The 18,852-nt window shown below is 43.8% G+C and overlaps 1 protein-coding gene across 1 annotated transcript in view; it reads left to right on the plus strand.

Annotated features, from left to right (window-relative positions):
* ANO2 (anoctamin 2) overlaps positions 1 to 18,852 on the plus strand; it is a 343,971-nt gene that overhangs the window by 101,257 nt on the left and 223,862 nt on the right. The window contains exons 5-7 of the mRNA XM_086714259.1: positions 3,388 to 3,539; positions 6,457 to 6,511; positions 9,200 to 9,251. Of these exons, the coding sequence (XP_086570385.1) occupies positions 3,388 to 3,539; positions 6,457 to 6,511; positions 9,200 to 9,251 (259 nt within the window). The remainder of the gene's footprint in view (positions 1 to 3,387; positions 3,540 to 6,456; positions 6,512 to 9,199; positions 9,252 to 18,852) is intronic.

An 18,852-nucleotide genomic window follows, 5' to 3' on the forward strand; every position in this document is an offset into this window, starting at 1 on the left:
AGACAGGGAGGGAAGCTGTTCAGCCAGCCAGAGTCTTTAGTATTTTAGCTTGACTCTCCAATCCCATTTATTTCTACCAGGCCTGTTACCTTGTGGCTGTTCCGTCCCCAGCCTGGGCTCCTCCAGTGGCAGCAACTGCCATCATCAGTGCTGGTTTCCCACAAAATTTATCATTCATTCATTCATTCATTCATTCATTCAAAGACAGGAAACAGTTTGGACGGTATCCTGCTTCATGGAGATCATGGTTTGGTAAGGCAGCTGGACATTAATCAAATAATCATTCAAGTGAATGTAAAATTACAACTGCAGTAAGTGCTACGAAGGAGAGGAATTTGGGCCCATGAAATACTGTGAAGGTAGGACTTGACCTTGTCTGGAAGCCAGGAAGGACTTTCTTTAGGAAGTGACGATTAAGGGAGGCATCAAGTGTGAACAGAGTTGGGGGGGGGGGCAGGGAGTAGATGCAGAGTGTCGAGGGCTCAGAATGTTGGGAAAACTGCAAGAGGGCCAGCAGTTGGGTGCAGTGAGCAGGGGACTATGGGGACTCCTGTGGGGTCCCATGGGCTGTGTTAAGAACTTTGTTCTTTATCATTAGAGCAATATAACCATTGAAGGCTTTTTCATAGGGAGGTTGAAGGCTTCCCAGACTAGGAGAGTCTGGGAAGGTAGTAATGGAGAGAAGTGGACAAAGAAGAAATACCCTGGTGGGTCTGAGTCTGTCATTCCAAGGCATCTGGAAGACAGAGTCCATCAGCTTCCCTCCTGTTTGGAAACTTTAATTTCCATGCACATGCCATTGAAAGACACATGGTGATGGGTATGATTAGCACATTGCAGTCTCAGTGCAGGACACGTGCCTGGTCAGCACCTGCCCCAAATGACCTGTGAGATGTGTTCTGGGACTGCATGAGGGGGCCATTGCTCTGTCCCCATCCCTCCAGGCTCAAAGATTCCTGAGGGATGAGCTCTTTGCATTGCAGTGACCAATGTGTGCGGAGAGACTTGGCAGGATGCTTAAGAACTTAATGACAATGGAGGCATGATTATAAGTGGCACACTATTTTTTCCCCCCATGATAACTCACATTTTAGCAAACAAAGCAGTAGAGTAGAATAGTCAAGAACACAGGCTTTGCCAGGGGATTCAGATACTCCAGTTATTACCTGGTTTACACTATCTGGATACTCCAAAGAAATCAGGCCATGTAACCCTTCTTCAATCCAGCTTGAACTTTTCTACTTTCTTGTTTGTCTAGAATGTCTTTGCCTGCATCTGTTCAAGCCTTATTCATTCAAACTATTCATAAGATAATGTTAATAGAAGTGCGATCAAACAAGATAAAGCATGTGTAGAAAATGAAACAAATGCCCATCAATAGGGGAATGACTAAACAAATTAGGATTCATGTCTGCTGTGTAATATTACACATTCATTAAGGTAGTTCTATGTGAACTGACCTGGAAAGGTAATATATCTGTGATATATTGCTAAATGAAACAGGCAAATTGTGGAACCATACATGAAACAGGATCATAGTTGGATTTAGAAAGGAATGTGTATGGAAAAAGTTAGGATGAAACGTACTCCAAGTTGTTAATAGAGATTTCCTCTGGAAAGGATGGTGGGATTCGGCTGGAAATGAAATTGAACTGTTCACATACAGTTAATGTACTTTTATGGTTTGGGTTTGCTTGTTTACTAGAACTGTGTTAATTTTGTAATTGAAATAAAATCAAAATGCATCAAAAAACTTGTTAGAAGAAATAAACCATGGTTCTATTTCAGTTGTTAGATTGGGGACGTTCTTCCCCTCCCCCTAATTTATTATTTTATTAAAGAACAAAATGATAGCAAGAGAAAGTTACCTTTCTATAAAAGCTCAACAAAAATGCTATTCCCCAATGACACATGTTTCTGATTCCTCAATTGGATGTGCTGTCTCCTTTCTTTGAACCCTCAAATACTTTGTGTGGCTTTTGCGGCATTTAACTCTGTCTACCTTGTATTTCATACCTGTTTTACTGCCTCTCTAGATTTAAGCCACTGGATGGATGTCATGATAGAGAAGAAAATCAGCTTTCAAGTTAGAAGATCTGGATGTTGGCCCTTGTTCTGGTTTTCTAGCACAACGTGACAAATGAGCTCAAACGTAGTAGCTGAAAACATAGTCACTTTTTCCTTTCTTATGAGTTTATGGTTAGGAACTTGAGCAGAGCTGGGCTGGATGATTCTTCCACTCATGTGGTATTGAGTTGTGTCCCTTGGTGGAATTTAGCTGGGGGTTGACCTGGACAGGAAGGTCCAAGAAGACTTCCTTCATATGGCTGATGCATGGCCAGGCAGCTGAAAGGCCGGGTCCAGCTTAAGTCCTTTGTCTTTCTGAGCGAATGCTCTTACCTTCCCATGGACTTCTTCCTGGTGGCTCCGGACTTTGAGACAAAGGCAAACCAAACAGAAGCTGCCTGTCTTCTAGAGGATGCAACCAGCATAGTGTCTCTTCTGCTGTACTGATTAAGCATCTGCAGAGCCCACTCAGATTTAAGAGGGTAGGAACAGAATAGTGCTTCTTGAAAGGAAAATTTGTATGAGAAATTTGTGGCCACCTTTAATCTGTCACAACTCTGCTGTAAGTGCAGCCTCCATGTCTCAAGGACTACATCTATCAATTAAAAAGAACAAGATCTGTAATGTATGCAAAAACACCCTATGCATTATAAAAAGCTATGTGTACTATATATATATCAATAATTATCTTGATACTAACTCTGTATCTTACTCAAGGCAGGTATTTTCTAGAGGTTTAGTACTTTGAAAACAGACTCATTTATCAGCTAATTCCCAAGAGGAACACACAAAGAAAGTGATGTGGGGCATGGTGTAGTTGCAGAGTACAGACTTTGACTAGGTTGACATGAGTTAAATCCAAGCTGTCACTCAGTTACTATCTGTGTGACCTTTGTTGGCTCATTGCACCTTTCTGAGCCTTAATTTCCTCCTCATAGTATGAGAGTAGTATTTACTGAGCTGGGTTTCTGTGTGTATTGGAGCTAATTTGTGTGGAGCACTTAGTATGGCAACTGTCACATAGTAGGTCTTCTGTTTCTCTTAAGATGATGTAACAAAGTCATATAGCAAATTTGGCCTCCTCGCTGGTTTCTCTGCATTGGTTACTCCATCCGCAGAGATGACTGAGACGGGGTCGAGAGACCACACCTTTGTGAAAGCAGCAGGGAAGGGAGGGCTCCACTTGTCTCTCCCAGTCTCCTCCTCTTTCCAGAGTGTCCCTCGCTGGGGGTTTGGTGCCCCGTGCAGCTGTGGTTGTAGTCATTCTTCTCTCGGTTGGATGCGGTCTCCTTTTTAGGCCTGTGGCTTTGCCTTTTGTAGATGTATGAGATCAAATCAGAAGGCAGCATCACGAAGAAGTTCAACGAGCTTCTGCAGAAGCTGAGCTCGCCCCTGAAACCTAGAGTTCCAGAGCACAGTAACAACAAGATGAAAAATCTCTCCTACCCATTCTCCAGGGAGAAAATGTATCTGTAAGTATGGGAGCTGTTGGGGTAGGGATGTGGCAGGGGATGGGAAGGGAAATCAAATACCACTCAGTGTCTCAGCTCCCACAGTGAGTGCCCCACAGCCTGGGAGATAGGGGAGGAGGCATACTCTCATGGTGAAATGTTCCCTGCATCTTCTTCCTGAATCCCCTTCCCTAAATGAGATTATCCCAAAGAGCTCCCCAACATGTGTCCAGTGGCTCATGGAGCACCCACCATTTTAGTCATGTTGCATGATGGATGGAAAATCATGGAGCACAGAGCCATAAACTTTGGGGTTCAGTGAGAAAATGGTCAGATACCTGTTTGCCTTCTGTGAGGAAACCATTCTGCCCAGTTCCTAGTCTAATAGGGTTTCAACATATTGTGATAAACCAGAGAGAAGGAGAATAAAGTTTCTGGATTTTTGTATTCCCATCTACATACTCATGTACCCACTGACTCTGAAGAGATGCCCACCCAGATCCCCCCTAGGGAAGGGGGCGGGATAAGAGCTCTTCACAGGGATGGCCATTTGGGAAACCTTTGGAAGAATGAGTCATGGTTGGGAAGTGAGAGATGGAGCAGGCAAGCATCAGTTCTGTTGTAGGTGCTGATGGGAGAATAAGAGTGTCAGGATTAAGAGAGGGAAAGCAAGGACCAAAGATAGGTAGAGGAGATAGAAGAATCTGTCCCTTTTGGGGAGATGGCATTCCCAAAGCTGTGTTTCTGGTGTTGATTGGATAACATCTCCTACCCATTTTTTGCCGTATTAGATAATAATTCAATACACATGTATTTACTGTTTGTTTTGCACGTATTTTCTCATTGAATCATTATTCCCCTCATGATTCTGGTCCCAATTCTGGTCCCAATTTTGGTCACCAATTCCAATGTGTGTGCCGGTCTTCCCATCCACCAAGGAATTCTTTGACATCCTGCAATTCGACACAGTTCTGACACTACCTACCCTTGGAGAACATTACATTTCCCAGGTTGAGGGCTCAGTGCAACAAGACTGCCCTCCACCTCAGATGCCAATCACAAGTCCAAGGTGTTCCCTGTGCTTCTGACTGGCTGGCTGTAGATCAGAGGTTCCCATGACCTCCTCTTCAGGTTTGATTAACTTGCTAGAGGAGCTTACAGAACTCAGAAAACTGATTTACTCACTAGATTACTAATTTATTACAAAGGATATGAATCAATGGCCAGATGAAGAGATACATAAAGTGAGGTTCTGAATGAAGGTGCTTGTGTCTTTGTGAAGCTTGGGGCCTGCCATGGGGGCACATGGAGGCATCCTAGTTCCCCAGCCTGGGTACTCTGCAAGCCCTTTCCTTTGGGGTTTTTCTAGAGGCTTCCTTATGTAGCCATGGTTGATTAAATCACGGGCCATTGGCTACTGATTTAACCTCTAACCCCTCTCACCTCCCCAGAAATCAGGGGTGGGACTGAAAGTTCCACCCTCTATTCAAGGTTGGTTCCTCTGGCAATCAGCTCTCTCTCCCCCACCTCCCTTCCACCTTTAGGGGATTTCCAAAAACCACCTCATTGATAAAAGCCTAGTTGTGGCTGAAAGAGGCTTGTTAGGAATAACAAGACACCCATTTCACCTTTATGGCTCTGAAAATGATTTCAGGAACTGAGGACAGGAGACCAAGTATTATGACAAAACATGTTCCCATTGCCCTTATTGTTCAGAAAATTCCAAGGAATTTGGGAGCTATGAGTCACGGGCCCTGGATGAAGACTAAAAGATGTATTTAGCATAAGTCACAATGTCACCCTGCCTCATGAGGTGGCCATTCAGATATAATGGTGTCTCATAGAGAGGAAACTAAGGTCGGGGATCTGTTCAAGTTCACACAGCATTAAGTGGCTGAACTGGGACTGGGACTGGCACATTGACCTACTGGCTGCTGGGGTTTTTTGTTTTTTGGTTTTTTTTGGTGCTCTGTGTCTCTTCCATGCTTCCCCTTCCTTGGGTCTGCATGCTGGTGCTGGCATCTGAACTGCCATCTCCCATGCATCTCCATTCATTCAGTGCCTGTGACCCTTCAAATCCAGTTCCTAGACACCTCCATCTGGAAGAATCTTCTGTCCTTCCCGCCCAAAATAAGCTCTCCATCCTCTGAATTGTTAGAGCAATGGTCTACCTACTATCATGTTCTACTCTTCATTGGTTACTAGGAAACACATGCACCCAAGTGATGGGGGCTCCGGGGGAGCTGGGAGCACATTCCAGGCATCTGCACCCTGAGCACAGTCAGATCTACACAGGTGTTCTTTTTAGCGAAAAGGTCACAGTGTGAAGTGGAGAACAGACGCGGGCCTTCCATAATTAAGAGTTTGGTAGCTAACTGATGTGACAGTAGTGACAATATTAAATGAAAGTTTGAAAAGCAAAGCCTTATCATCCCAGTACCAGGAAACTATTCTCTTTCTGGTGGTTGTTATATTGTTTACTCTCTTTGTCCATACACAGGAATCCTTTCTACATACTTTCATGTTTAAAACATATCATAGTATAATATTTTCCTGTCAGTCTAAAATTTTCTACTTAGGATGTTCTCATAATTATAATTTCCAGTGACTGCATGATAATCCACCCTGTTGATTTTGGAATTTCATTTTATGTCCACTATCCTTATTGTCAGTAACTTTGCAACGAACATTTTTATTTATGGAACTTTTTTCTTCTATTGAATTTATATTTCCTAGGATTCATTTCTGTGATCAGTTCTCATAATTACTAGGTCAAAAAAAATTATAAACACTGTGTGTGTGTGAGCATGTGTGAATATGTGTGTCTCACACATCTTGCTGTGTTGCTTTCTCAAGGTTTGCTCTGGCCTGAGGTGACAGTGGTCTCAGGACAAGGGTCATAAAATGAGTTGACCTTCTGTTTTCTTGGTGTCTCCAGGTACAACATCCAGGACAAGGACACCTTCTTTGATAATGCCACCCGTAGCCGCATCGTAAGTACACAGGTCAACTACGGGTGGTGGGTTCTAGAATAAGGGGAAGGCTGGGTACCCAGTGTGGTAGGGCCTTCTCTTGCTCTTCCTGCTACCTCCCATCATCCTTTGCTTGGGGTTGCCTAGCAACCAAGGGGCGGATCCAGGAGCTTCCCAATCTTAGTGGCAAAAGGAATAGCAAACAGATCCCCTCACTTAGAGGCTGAGAGAAGTCTCTTCTCTTTAGGATTCTCCACCTTGGCCATTTGGAATCACAAAAACAGGAAATGTCTGAGCTGGTGGGGTCTTTCAGCTAATCAGGTGACCCCCTTGCTTGACAGTTGGGGAAACTGAGGCAGTGGATTGAAAAAATTCATACAGATCACTAGTGTCTGAATGAGGACCCGTTGCGGGGCTACTGTGTTTCTTTTACCCTCTAAGGAGTGTTGTGCATTTATATCACAGGGGATGCTAGAACTAGCCAGTTTGTTCAAGAATAAAATTCCCAGCCCATTCAATAGAAAGCCAAAATTCATGACTGTAGCTGTTCTTCTACTATTTTTTTTTTTTTCCTTTTGAAATCAAGGTTTTGGCTTTTGCATGATGATGGATTCTGACGAAAATCTGTGTATGGCCTGTGGCCCGTGGCCTCCATCTGAGCTGTAGCGTGTCTCCATGCTCTGGTCCATTTATTGTCTATCTGCCTGGAGAGCATTCAGCATATAGACAGAGGAGAAAAAGAGGGACCCAAGAAAAGCTGCTCACTTACTTACGCCACAGTGGAAACAATGGCAGTGTGTTTCCATTGTACCCTAGGAAAGAACTTAAGTTTCAACAGAGGAGAAGTAAGGGTCAGGTAGTAGAAGGACTTCCAAGTCAGCAGGGTGATCAGAAGGATGAGAAGTGACAGGTGATTAGAGGAAGCTACAAAACATTTCTTTTTTTTTAAATTTTTTTTTTTCAACGTTTATTTATTTTTTGGGACAGAGAGAGACAGAGCATGAATGGGGGAGGGGCAGAGAGAGAGAGGGAGACACAGAATCGGAAACAGGCTCCAGGCTCTGAGCCATCAGCCCAGAGCCTGACGCGGGGCTCGAACTCACGGACCGTGAGATCGTGACCTGGCTGAAGTCGGACGCTTAACCGACTGCGCCACCCAGGCGCCCCGCTACAAAACATTTCTAAGGCACACTGAAAACATGGCCCTCCCTGACTCTTTGCTCACAGGTTGGGGAAGAAAACACCTCAGGTTCCTTAGCCTAGTGTTTTAGGAAGGTTAAAATGAGTACATGATTTATCATCCTATGGAAAAAGGCATAAACTTCCCATTTTTTTGTTGATGCTATTACAAGCTGTTTAAATCGCCCTGTGGCTTGGGTCTCATGTCTATGGGGGAGTTATAGGGTGTTGTGGAGATTACCAAATAATTGCAAAGTACTTGTAAAATAGTCAATGTCATATAAATGCTGTTCCTAATTATTATTGCTGTCGAATTACTGCACAGTATTATAAGTGAATTAAACATTCTTGGGCCCCATAGTGCTGGAAGTTATTTATTTTCCACTCGCTCTAGGTCTGTGGCTGGAATATGGGAATGTGAATGATGATGCAGGAACACGCTTCTCTCATTCAGCTCTCATTCTGGAAGCTTCTCCCTTTCCCTAGTCCCCCCCCCGCATAGTGAGAAGGGGTAGAAAAGAGCCTTTGAGTTTTGCCTTGGGGTCTACTCTGCCCTGGACTATTGTCTGAGGAACTTGCTCGTATCTGTATATGGCATCCCTGTGCCCCTTCTTTGTAGGTGTCCTAGCACCCCAGCTATTTGTCCTAGAGCAGACTTCCTTGCTGGGAACCTCTTTATAGTTGGGCACAGGCTTGGGACCCTTTGGAGGGCACTAGCTGGCCAGTCACTGTTTCCTCTGCAGCCCTCCCTCACATGTGAGAGACATTTCCCTGCAAGTCCCACGTCCAGGGCTCTGTTGGCCTATTTCGCCATACAGTCATCATTGGGCTGAGAGCCTGGTATGTGCCCCAGAAGTGCTCCGAGACAAGGAGTCTTGAGGAAGTGTCTGACTGGGGAGACAAGATGAGGACTCAGGAAAAAAACAGAGAAATAATAGTAACAATGAGCAAGATGTATGTGGCCCTCTATGAGTTTACAAAGCACTTTCATGTTTTCTTAGAACAGCTCTGTGAGTCAGCTTCATTACAGAGAAGGCCAGGGACTGTCAGGGCCCTCAGGGAGGTTTGCTCAGGACCCCTTGGCTAGGAGCTGGGCCTGGAACTGGATTCAGCGGCCTGCTCATCCCGGGCTTTCCCCAGCGTGGTGCTACTCAGGGTTGGCAGACAGGACACCCTCCTCTTCCCCTTCCCTGGACGTTCTGGCCCCAGCACTCCCTCCCAAGCCCTCCTGAAGCATGTGGGTCTGGGCTCCCTGGCATGTTTTCCTTACCTCCTGTAACTGCAGTCCATATACAGCCTTTATGTTTTCGGGGTAGGGCGAAGGGGATAGTGTGCGTGTGAGGGACTTAGGTTCTTTGCTTCCTCAAAGCACTCAAGTTCGAACAGGTTTGATGTGCAGTGCATGAGCTTGGCATATGCTTGGCTTCCCCCTCTCTGGAAGTGGGTCCAGTTGCCTGGTCCCCTGCCCGCCCCCTCCCATGGTGGCACACACGGTCATGGTGCTCATAGCCCTGCTCTTGTCTGTTTCAGGTGCACGAGATCCTGAAGCGCACAGCCTGTTCTCGGGCTAACAACACAATGGGTAAGGACCCCCTCTGCCGCCCACGGGCCCAGTGCTGATGGGCTGCCACGGTGCCAGAGCTGTCCTCTCTGCAGCTTGCTGCAGGGTATGGGGGGCAATGAAGAACAGAACAAACAGACACCCCCATGGAGGAGGGGAGGCTGCTTGCACTCAGGGCCAGGGGTCCTGCTTGCTCTCCAGGAGCAGCAGCACCCCATCTTGTGGGGGCAGGGGTGTTCCCCAGATTGCTGTAACTTCTCCCAGACCTTCATCCCTGTCTCCACAACCTATACAAGGTTTTAATAATCACCCAAACATGGCAGGTTTAGTTTATTTATTTAGTTTTTTTTTTTTTTTTAATTTTTTTTTTCAACGTTTATTTATTTTTGGGACAGAGAGAGACAGAGCATGAACAGGGGAGGGGCAGAGAGAGAGGGAGACACAGAATCGGAAACAGGCTCCAGGCTCTGAGCCATCAGCCCAGAGCCTGACGCGGGGCTCGAACTCACGGACTGCGAGATCGTGACCTGGCTGAAGTCGGACGCTTAACCGGCTGCGCCACCCAGGCGCCTCAATTTATTTAGTTTTTAAGAAGAAAGGCATCTCAGAGACCCTTTAGTGCAGCCTTCTCCCTTTATGTGTGAAGGAGCCGACCTCCTGCAGGGTGACTTTTCAGAGGTCACACGTTAGTCTGAAGGTGCAGCTCCTGAGTTCAGCTTTCCTGTCACCGAATGTGGCTGAATCTGTTCCCTTGGTGATTTGTTTTTGAAACTTGAGTGTATTAGTCTTTGCAGTGGGAACGTCAGCATTTGGGAGCCAATAGGGCAGGCCAACTGATGCTGGAGAACTTTGCGGAAGACACACAAAATGGCTGAGGTGGAGATGGGAGCTTATGAGCACAAGCACGCGTCCTTTCCACAGGAATCACTCTGCAGGCCAGAGCTCTTTCCAGAGCAGCTACCAGCACTCAGAATGGCTTTTGAAACCTTTGAGAGAAATTCCTTCAAAATACACTCTGGGGTGGCAAATCTTTGGCTTTTGAGGCAGCCTTGAGTTAAAGAGTTCAAAGTCATTTAGAGGCAAGTCTAGTGAATAATGTAGTCAATCAAGCCAAGAAATCACAACAGTGCTAATGATAATAAAGGTAGCATTGGAGAGTTTTGCGGGGGGACTCATAAGCTGCCTTAATACCAAGGGAGTAGTCCTGGAGAAGGAACCAGAACAGGTTTTATATAGTGATAGTGCCTTTAGTCTAGTGCAGAACTTCTCGAGGGGGCAATTTATGATGACGGGCTGCGTTGATGTATTCATCTTGTACAAAATCCCAAATAACACTCTAGTTTTTGAAAGTCAAGTCTTGCATGTGGTGTTGTCTGTCTGGAACATGGTACTGATGAGGTCAGGACATGAGTGAGGGAGGTAATTAATTAGCCCAGCTTGATTCCATGGAAGGACTGAAGCCCCCACTTAGAGCAGCCATTTTTCCTTGGTTCCAAGGACAACCAGAAGAGTCAAGAGATCTTAGAATGTATTTTATATTTTCTCATGACTTCTATCAGAATTCTTGAATTTACCTCATTTCTTGACCAGTTCACTCCTCAGCTCCATTAATCTGCCTTTTATCCTGTCAGACCATCCTCAATTTGACCAAACCTGCTCCCTCAGATGTCATGGGTGACTTCCAATTCCCACATTTCATGGCCTTTTTCTTAGTCTTCCTCTTCTTTAACCTCCTACACATCCTTCCACACCTTCTTTATGGACCTTCATCCTCTGAGAGTTGATATCCAGGAAGGTGCTTACTGCTGTACTGATCTGCTGCCACTCTTAAAAAAAATAATAAAAATTAAAATATATATATATATATACACACATATATATATTTTAGATATCTATATCTATATCTATATCTATATCTATATCTATATCTATATCTATATCTATATCTATATCTATATCTATCTATAGAGAGAGAGTGAGTATGAGCAGGGGAGGGGCAAGAGAGAGGGAGAGAGAGAATCCCAAGCAGGCTTTGCACTGACAGCACAGAGCCCGATGTAGGGCTTGATCCCATGAACCATGAGATCATGACCGGAGCCGAGGTCAAGAGTGGGATGCTTAATACTTGAGCCACCCAGGTGCCCCTCTGCTGCCATTCTATTTCTGCCTCATGGACCACACTTTCTTTGGTTCTTCTTCCTTCTAGATTTTAGATGTTTTCTTCTCCGTATTCCCTTGGCCTCCTTACTTTTCTCTGTATACAGATGACTAGGAACCATGTATTTCTATTTCCCACTTCTCTCACTAATTCTAGCCCAACATTTCCAACTGACAGATGGATATCTCCACTGAGATGTTCACCAGAACCTTAAAATCAGTATATCAAATGTCCATTTCTAATTCCCCCTCTCTTCCTCTCTCTCCTGCTTCTCTTCCTGTTATTGTGACCACTGTCTTCTCTGTTTTTGCTCACATGGTTCCCTTCACCTGAATGTCCTCCCCCCATCCCCCCATGCCCATCCCCAGACCAAACATGGCTGTCCCATGGGTTCTTCCAATGCCCTGTCCTTGGAACTCCCACCAAATTCAGTCTCTTTCTTGCTGATTGCTATGTCCATGGCCTAGGCTCCCAAACAGTCCTTGACGTGTGTTGAATCATCTCCTATGCCCCAGTGCACCTAGCTGTCTGCCTTGCACATTCTAGTCCATGAATTTGGTTTAGCAAATTAATTAAACATGCCTAGCCTGTTAGCCCACAGCGATTGCTGGTAATTGTAACTATGGACAAATAAATTCTCTGCAACTCAGTTTCCTTGGATGTAAAGTGGGATAGTAACATCTATCTTGCAGAGTCTTTGGGAAGATTGAGCTGTTAGTTTGTCTTGTAAACTAGGAAGTCCTTGAAAACTGAAGTTTATTTTGAGAGACCATCTCTGGGTTCTCAAAAGGCCATTGGGGATCCTTTACTTTAACACTGAAGTTTTTTTTCTTTTTCATTTGAGGATATGAATTTTTTGGTGATGTCTCAAATCAAACTTCTTAAGAATTTTGTTGTGTTGAGTAGTTTTCAAAAATTTCTTTTTTGTCATTCAGAAAACATTTATTGAGCACCTTGTCTGTGTCAAATGATGTTATAGAAACTGAGAGATGCCAAGATGAATGTGACCTAATTTCTAGCCTTGAGGGCTCTTAGTTTAGCTATGCAGACAGTCATGTAAATAAATAATTATGAGCTAATCTGTTAGGTACAACTATAGAGACATGTACAGAGTGCAGAGGGAACACAGAGGTGGAAGCAATTAACTTCCATGTGTGTGTGTCTAAGTATCAACATAAATTATCCAGTATTCATTTTGTAGCTCAGGGGAAAGTTGGCATGTCAGTAATTCTACAAATGGGGACAGAGATGACATGTGACTTGTCCAGGGTCACATACTGAGTCATTGTCAGATGGGTCTAGAACTTGGGTTTCTTTGCTCCAAATCTTATATCCAATACCTTTGGGATGCTGTGAACTAGAGGTGGAATTAGGTTGAATCTTTAAAGTCTGTTACTACAGAAGCAGTAGCCATCTGGCCACTGATTTATAGGCATTTGAATTGGAAGGGAGAGCCTACCTTCTTTTAACATATATTGAACCTTAGGTCCTAAAACACCCAGGTACTTCTGCTAGGGGTCTTGGCAGGGAAACGTGGAGAAATGAGTTCAAGTTCTGTCTTTACTAAATTTGGTTAGATTTTGGTAGGCTGTATTGTGTCTGTTAGCCTCAGTTTTCCTGCACTTACAAAATGCTGAAAATGAAGGAAAACTGAGGTTAACATATTATAAAGCCTCTTCTTTAGTGCTATTCTAATATAATTTAAGTTAAACTTTAAACAACTCACTATACAAATAAATTTTAAAGCCCCATTGTTAGCCAAACTATAAGAGACTCTTAAAAACTGAGAATAAAATGAGGGTTGATGGGGGGTGGGAGGGAGGGGAAAGTGGGTGATGGGCATTGAGGAGGGCACCTTTTGGGATGAGCACTGGGTGTTGTATGGAAACCAATTTGACAATAAATTTCATATTAAAAAAATTTAAAAAATAAAAAATAAATAAATATCTGGCAGATTTTACCAGTTGTGTGTGGGGGGAACCCATTGTTGATTTCTGTACTTTAAGCATGGGCATTATAAAAATGAGGTGATGAATTATATTTTCTCTAGATTCTCAGAACAAAGTGTCTAACTACACACTCTGTGTCTTCATGCAGATGCTCTGAAGGAACCTCAAGCACAACGTAAATCAAAAAAATACAGACTTCCCTTTGGGGGGACAACCCAGCTCTCATCCATGTACCCCAAATTTCAGTGAACTTTAGTTCTTAATTTCTCAAGCCTGGAACTGTAACAAAGTGCTATTGGGTTGATCTTGTGAACATCTATGAAATAGGCACAATTTGACTCTTTTTATTTATTTTTTTAATATTTATTTATTTTGGAGAGAGAGAGAGACAGCGTGCAACCAGGGAGGTGCAGAGAGAAAGGGAGACACAGAATCCAAAGCAGGCTCCAGGCTCTGAGCTGTCAGCACAGAGCCCGACGCGGGGCTCAAACCCGTGGACTGTGAGATCATGACTTCAGCCGAAGTCGGTTGCCCAATGGACTGAGCCACCCAGGTGCCCCTAGACACAATTTGAGTCTTTACAGCCATTATCCTACTCTGTATCAACTGTGTTTTTTCTTGAATTTATTATCCCAACCACTAAAAGGTCTTCTTAACCCTAGTTTTACCCATTTTTAACCTATAACGTAAAATTAACAGCCCGTGTGAGCTTCTTAAAATGCATATCTGATTATTTCACTGGTCTGCTTGAAATGACAAAATAGATCCACATTTCCCTTAGATAAAATCCAAACCTCTTAATAGTTACCTGTTATGAACTTGATGTTTGTGTCACCCCACCCCCCGATCCATAACATTGAAGCCCTAACCCCCATCCAAGAGTCTGTTAGTTCAGCAGTAGCTGCTGCTGATTTACTAGCTTTGTAACAAGGGACATATGACTGAACTTCTCTGCTTCCCAGCAGAAGAGAACCCCCAGGCTGATTTTCAAGTTGTTTGTCTTCTGTGTTGGAAAGTCAAGTTCCCCTTAAGCTCTTTGGCCAATGTACCATCTTACTTAGAAGATCAGAAAAAATGAGGAATGTAATGACACTCAGAGGCCTCAAGATAATATGGCCCTTTGAGCCATGGGGTAAATTTTGATTTTATTGCCCTTCTCTCTGGTTTTATAGAGAAGCACAAATGACTAGAATTGACTTAGATTCCTCCAGAGGAATCTGCCTCATAAAAAGAAGAGAACAGGGAGAACAGGACAGTGCTTGGAATTGTTTTCCAAGGTATTTTTCTTGATCCTTCACCCCTGGAATTACTTTTTATATGGTCACTATTGTGGCCAGTTCACAAAGCTTCATTCCTTTGCCATTGTACCCAATTACAAAGGGAATTAGAAGATGGCAAAAATAAGAAAGACTGGAATCAAAGCTGGAAAATATGCTAAAGATAATAGTAACTCAGACACACTCCTGGTCATTTAGTATTATCACTTTTTTCTTTGTAGAAAATACTTTTTTTTTTTTTTTTTTTTGAGAGCCTAGTTTTGCAAAGCATGAAGCTGTATATGAGTTGCATGTATGGAATTATTTATATTCCCGTCTTGTTCCACAAAATTTCTGAGGTGGCTTACAAGAAAAACAATAAAACAGCATAATATAAATAAATAAAGAAATAAGAACCAGGAAAAACACAAATTAAAATAGAATGTCAAAACTAGGGGGGAAATGGAATACAAATATTTAAACCATAAGGGCCTGTAGTTCCTACAGTTGGGGCTGCAAATTTGACCTTGAACCAAGTGAAAGGGGAGTATGGTTAGTGGTTTAGCTCTTAATATCCTCAGCAACATCTTTTGGTACAGAAATTTTTCTAAAATCTCTCATGCTATTCTCTGCTTTCTTATGTAGAATAGATCAAGGTATATCTTCTATGTAAATGCATATGTAACTTTTTTTGGATGGTTCAGGATCATCACTAAGAACAGAAGTTTTTAGGGTGGCTCAGTCGGTTGAGCGTCCGACTTCGGCTCAGGTCATGATCTCACAGTTTGTGAGTTCAAGCCTGCGTCGGGCTCTGCGCTGACAGCTCAGAGCCTGGAGCTTGCTTCAGATTCTGTCTCCCGATCTCTGCCCCTCCCATGTTCATGTTCTGTCTCTCACTTTGTCTCTCAAAAACAAATAAATATTACATAAAAATTAAAAAAAATAACATCAATTTTTAAAATGTTTCCTCGAGGATTCCCAAAGTATTGTTAGGGTTCTTTGCCCCATACTCTGTGATATCTTGAATTTTTGACTCTGGTAACCTCCTTCTCTGAATTCTGCTCTTTCAGTTTTTGCTGTTTGGGAGACAGAAAAAGCAGCTTATTAGAATTTGGAGCAAAGAGAGAAAATGCATTGAGGGAGGGTCTGAGGATTCTGCTGTGGTTACGGCATGCGACATTAGAGAATGGGTTTTGTGAGATTGAGGTACTTTTTCTTTCTTCTGGGCTCTCTGTTGTGACAACTGAGATAAGCAGATAAGAGCTCTCTGAACACATAAGGTATTATTGTAACCAGAATAATAAGGACCCCTTGCACATGTGCACTTTCACACTTATTTCTCATGTGATCCTTGAAGCCACCGTGCAAAGTAGGGTCAGCAAATATTACGTAATTTCACAACTGAGAAATTAACAGGGTGCTCAAGATCAGAGATTTAGAGCCAGATTTAGAACCCAGGTGCCCTGGCTCTTCTTCAGTTCTCTTTAAATTAATTAAATTAAGTTCAATTAAGTTAGTGAATAAATGGATGAATTTATCTGGGAAAGGTTTCACAGAGAAATGGAAGCTGAGGTCTTCCCAGTGTAGCATCCATTCATTTACTCAATGGATATTTATTGAGCATCTACCATGTGTCATTCATATCTAAAGAATAGAGTAGTGAATCAACCAGACACAACACACACAAATCCCTGCTCTTATGGGGCTTACATATGAGGTAATATTTGAGGAGAAGAGGAAATAGGCTGCCACTGTGGCTGTCTGGAAAGACAGATGCATGCAAGGAGAGCAAATAATACAGGAGACATGATGGAAGCTACTCCCGAGAATCAGGGTCCCAACAGGAAAAAATGACACTCTCAAAATAGGATAATTTAAGGTAGAAATATTGAGATACCATTTATAAAGGTGTGGATAGGGAGTTGGGGATGCCTGGAATTAGAGCAGTAAAGCTGTTCCTAGCTCCAGATCCATGAGGTGAGAGAAAGGTTACTGGAACATGGATGGACAGAACTGGGTAGAGGAGACCCATTAGGACAAGCAGGTGACTATTCAGGGAGGAGGTCAGGGGTCCCAATTCCCTCTGACCTGCTGAACCCAATGGAAAGCCAGAGAGCAAGGGAGCCCATTCATGTCAGATAGAGAAGGGGTGAGTGTGTATCTAGAAGGAGCAAAAGGAGGATAGGCACATGCCCAGCAAGACTGGAGAAGCAGGTGGCATTTCAGTTCTGGGACGAGCAAATTGAGAAACTTAGGTCAAGTCACATTCCCTCACTGGACCCATTTCTTTCTCCCCTTGTAACATAGAGGCCCCACAGTGTGCTTGAAGCTTCTAATTCCAGGTCCAGCATTTCATAGACTTTGATTCAAAGGAACAACATGGTCTCCTTTCCATAAGAGCCAGCTGGGCTTGGAGCGCCTGGGTGGCTCAGTCGGTTAAGCATCCGACTTTAGCTCAGTCATGATCTCTCAGTTTGTGGGGTCAAGCCCTGTGTCGGGCTCTGGGCTGACAGCTCAGAGCCTGGAACCTGCTCTGGATTCTGTGTCTCCCTCTCTCTCTGCCCCTTCCCTGCTCATGGTCTCTATCTCTGTCTCTCTCTGTCTCTCTGTCTCTCTCTCTCAAAAATAAACATTAAAAAAAAAAAAAAAAAGAGCCAGCTGGGCTTAGACAGGGGACTGGCTCTTCTATAAATTCACACTGAGCAGGTCCTGGGCCATAGCCAGGACTTGAGGTGGTATGATGTTTACGGACCTCAAAGACCATGGGAGAAGACAATGGGGGGAGGTAAGGGCAGGGAGGATTCAGGACTACTGGCTAGCATGGTTGGGAGAAAAGATTGCATTCCTACATCATTCCTTTGCCCGAAGCCCTGGGTGACATTGCTTAGGTGTGGCCACGGTCCATTGGCATCCAAAACCCCTGGTGTACCTTGGAAAGCCCTGGCTCTCCAAATCCCACACAGGATTTGCCGAGCCAGACTCTGTGTGTGTGTGTGTGTGTGTGTGTGTGTGGCGGGCGGGGGGGTGGGGGGTGGGGGCAGGGCTCCAAAAGCTGCATTTCTAACAAGCTACCGAGGTGATTCTTAGGAACTCTAAAGTTAGATAAAGATGACTTTGGGCTGGCTGCCACAGGCTTCTATTCACATCCGGGAATTGGAAAGAATCATGCAGAGTGCTCTGTCCTCTGGGGATGTGGCCACTGGTTTTCTGAGGTACCCAATGATAACCAGGTCATCTTTGTGAAGGGCCTAATTGTTGCTGTTACTTTTCTAACATTTGTCATATGGACATTTAGCATTCAGTCCCTTTTGTCCTAGCCAGCAGTAGGGCCTTGTGGACTTTCTTTTTTCTATTTTCTTTTTTTCCTTTTTTGTCCTGTGGCGGAAGGATGGGCAGGAGGGTAAAAACAAGTATAATAAGGTAAAGAAAGGGTTACTGACCTTAAAAAAGTATGGGTGGATTGGCATTTGGTGATGGTCTAATTTATATTTGTGGGGATTTCTTCTGTGCCTTCTGTAACCTTCTTTCTCTCTTATTCACCCCTGGAAGTGAAGGGATTATGGACGAATGTGCACAGTGTTCCGAGACCGAATATATTCATGAGTTTGGGTTCTGCGTGGTGGTGGTAGTGTGAGTGGGTTTGGCCTGGCGAAACTTGGCGGTGCCTCCTTAGCACCATGATGCCTCCTTAATCAACATCATGTAAGGTCACCTGCCAGGGCTCTGCAAATTCACCCTTTCATGGAATGCCTTTTTTAAAAAATTGAAGTGTCATTAACATACAGCGTTCTATTAGTTTCAGGTGTACAACATCGTGATTCAACAGTTGTGCACGTGGTCCAGTGCTTACCATGATAAGTGTAGTTGCCCTCTGTCACCATACAGCATTACTGCAGTATTGTTGGCTATATGCCTTGTAAAGCACACTTTACTGTGGAGAGAGTCACAAGCCCCCGTGACCACGTCAGAGGGAGAGAGAGACACCTTTTCTACTCCTTTCGTATGGAAGTTGTTGCTGTCTTTTCTTGGACAGAAAATTACAGATTGATGGGACTACATTTTCATAGACATTTTGGTGTCAGAGCATTTCAACAAATGTACGCTTTGGGACTCTCTCCTCCCCACTCAGGAGACGATGTCTTAATTATTTTGACCAAAGCCAGACTGTGTTGTGTGTTGTAAACATCTGGTTTATCATTCATCCAGCTGAACTGGTTTATATTTTGTTAGAAGAAAAGGCTTGGGATTAAAGGCATTTA

The sequence above is a fragment of the Puma concolor genome, chromosome B4, assembly GCF_028749965.1.
Source record: "Puma concolor isolate L17-30 chromosome B4, mPumCon1.1.hap2, whole genome shotgun sequence".
Classification (NCBI taxonomy): domain Eukaryota; kingdom Metazoa; phylum Chordata; class Mammalia; order Carnivora; family Felidae; genus Puma; species Puma concolor.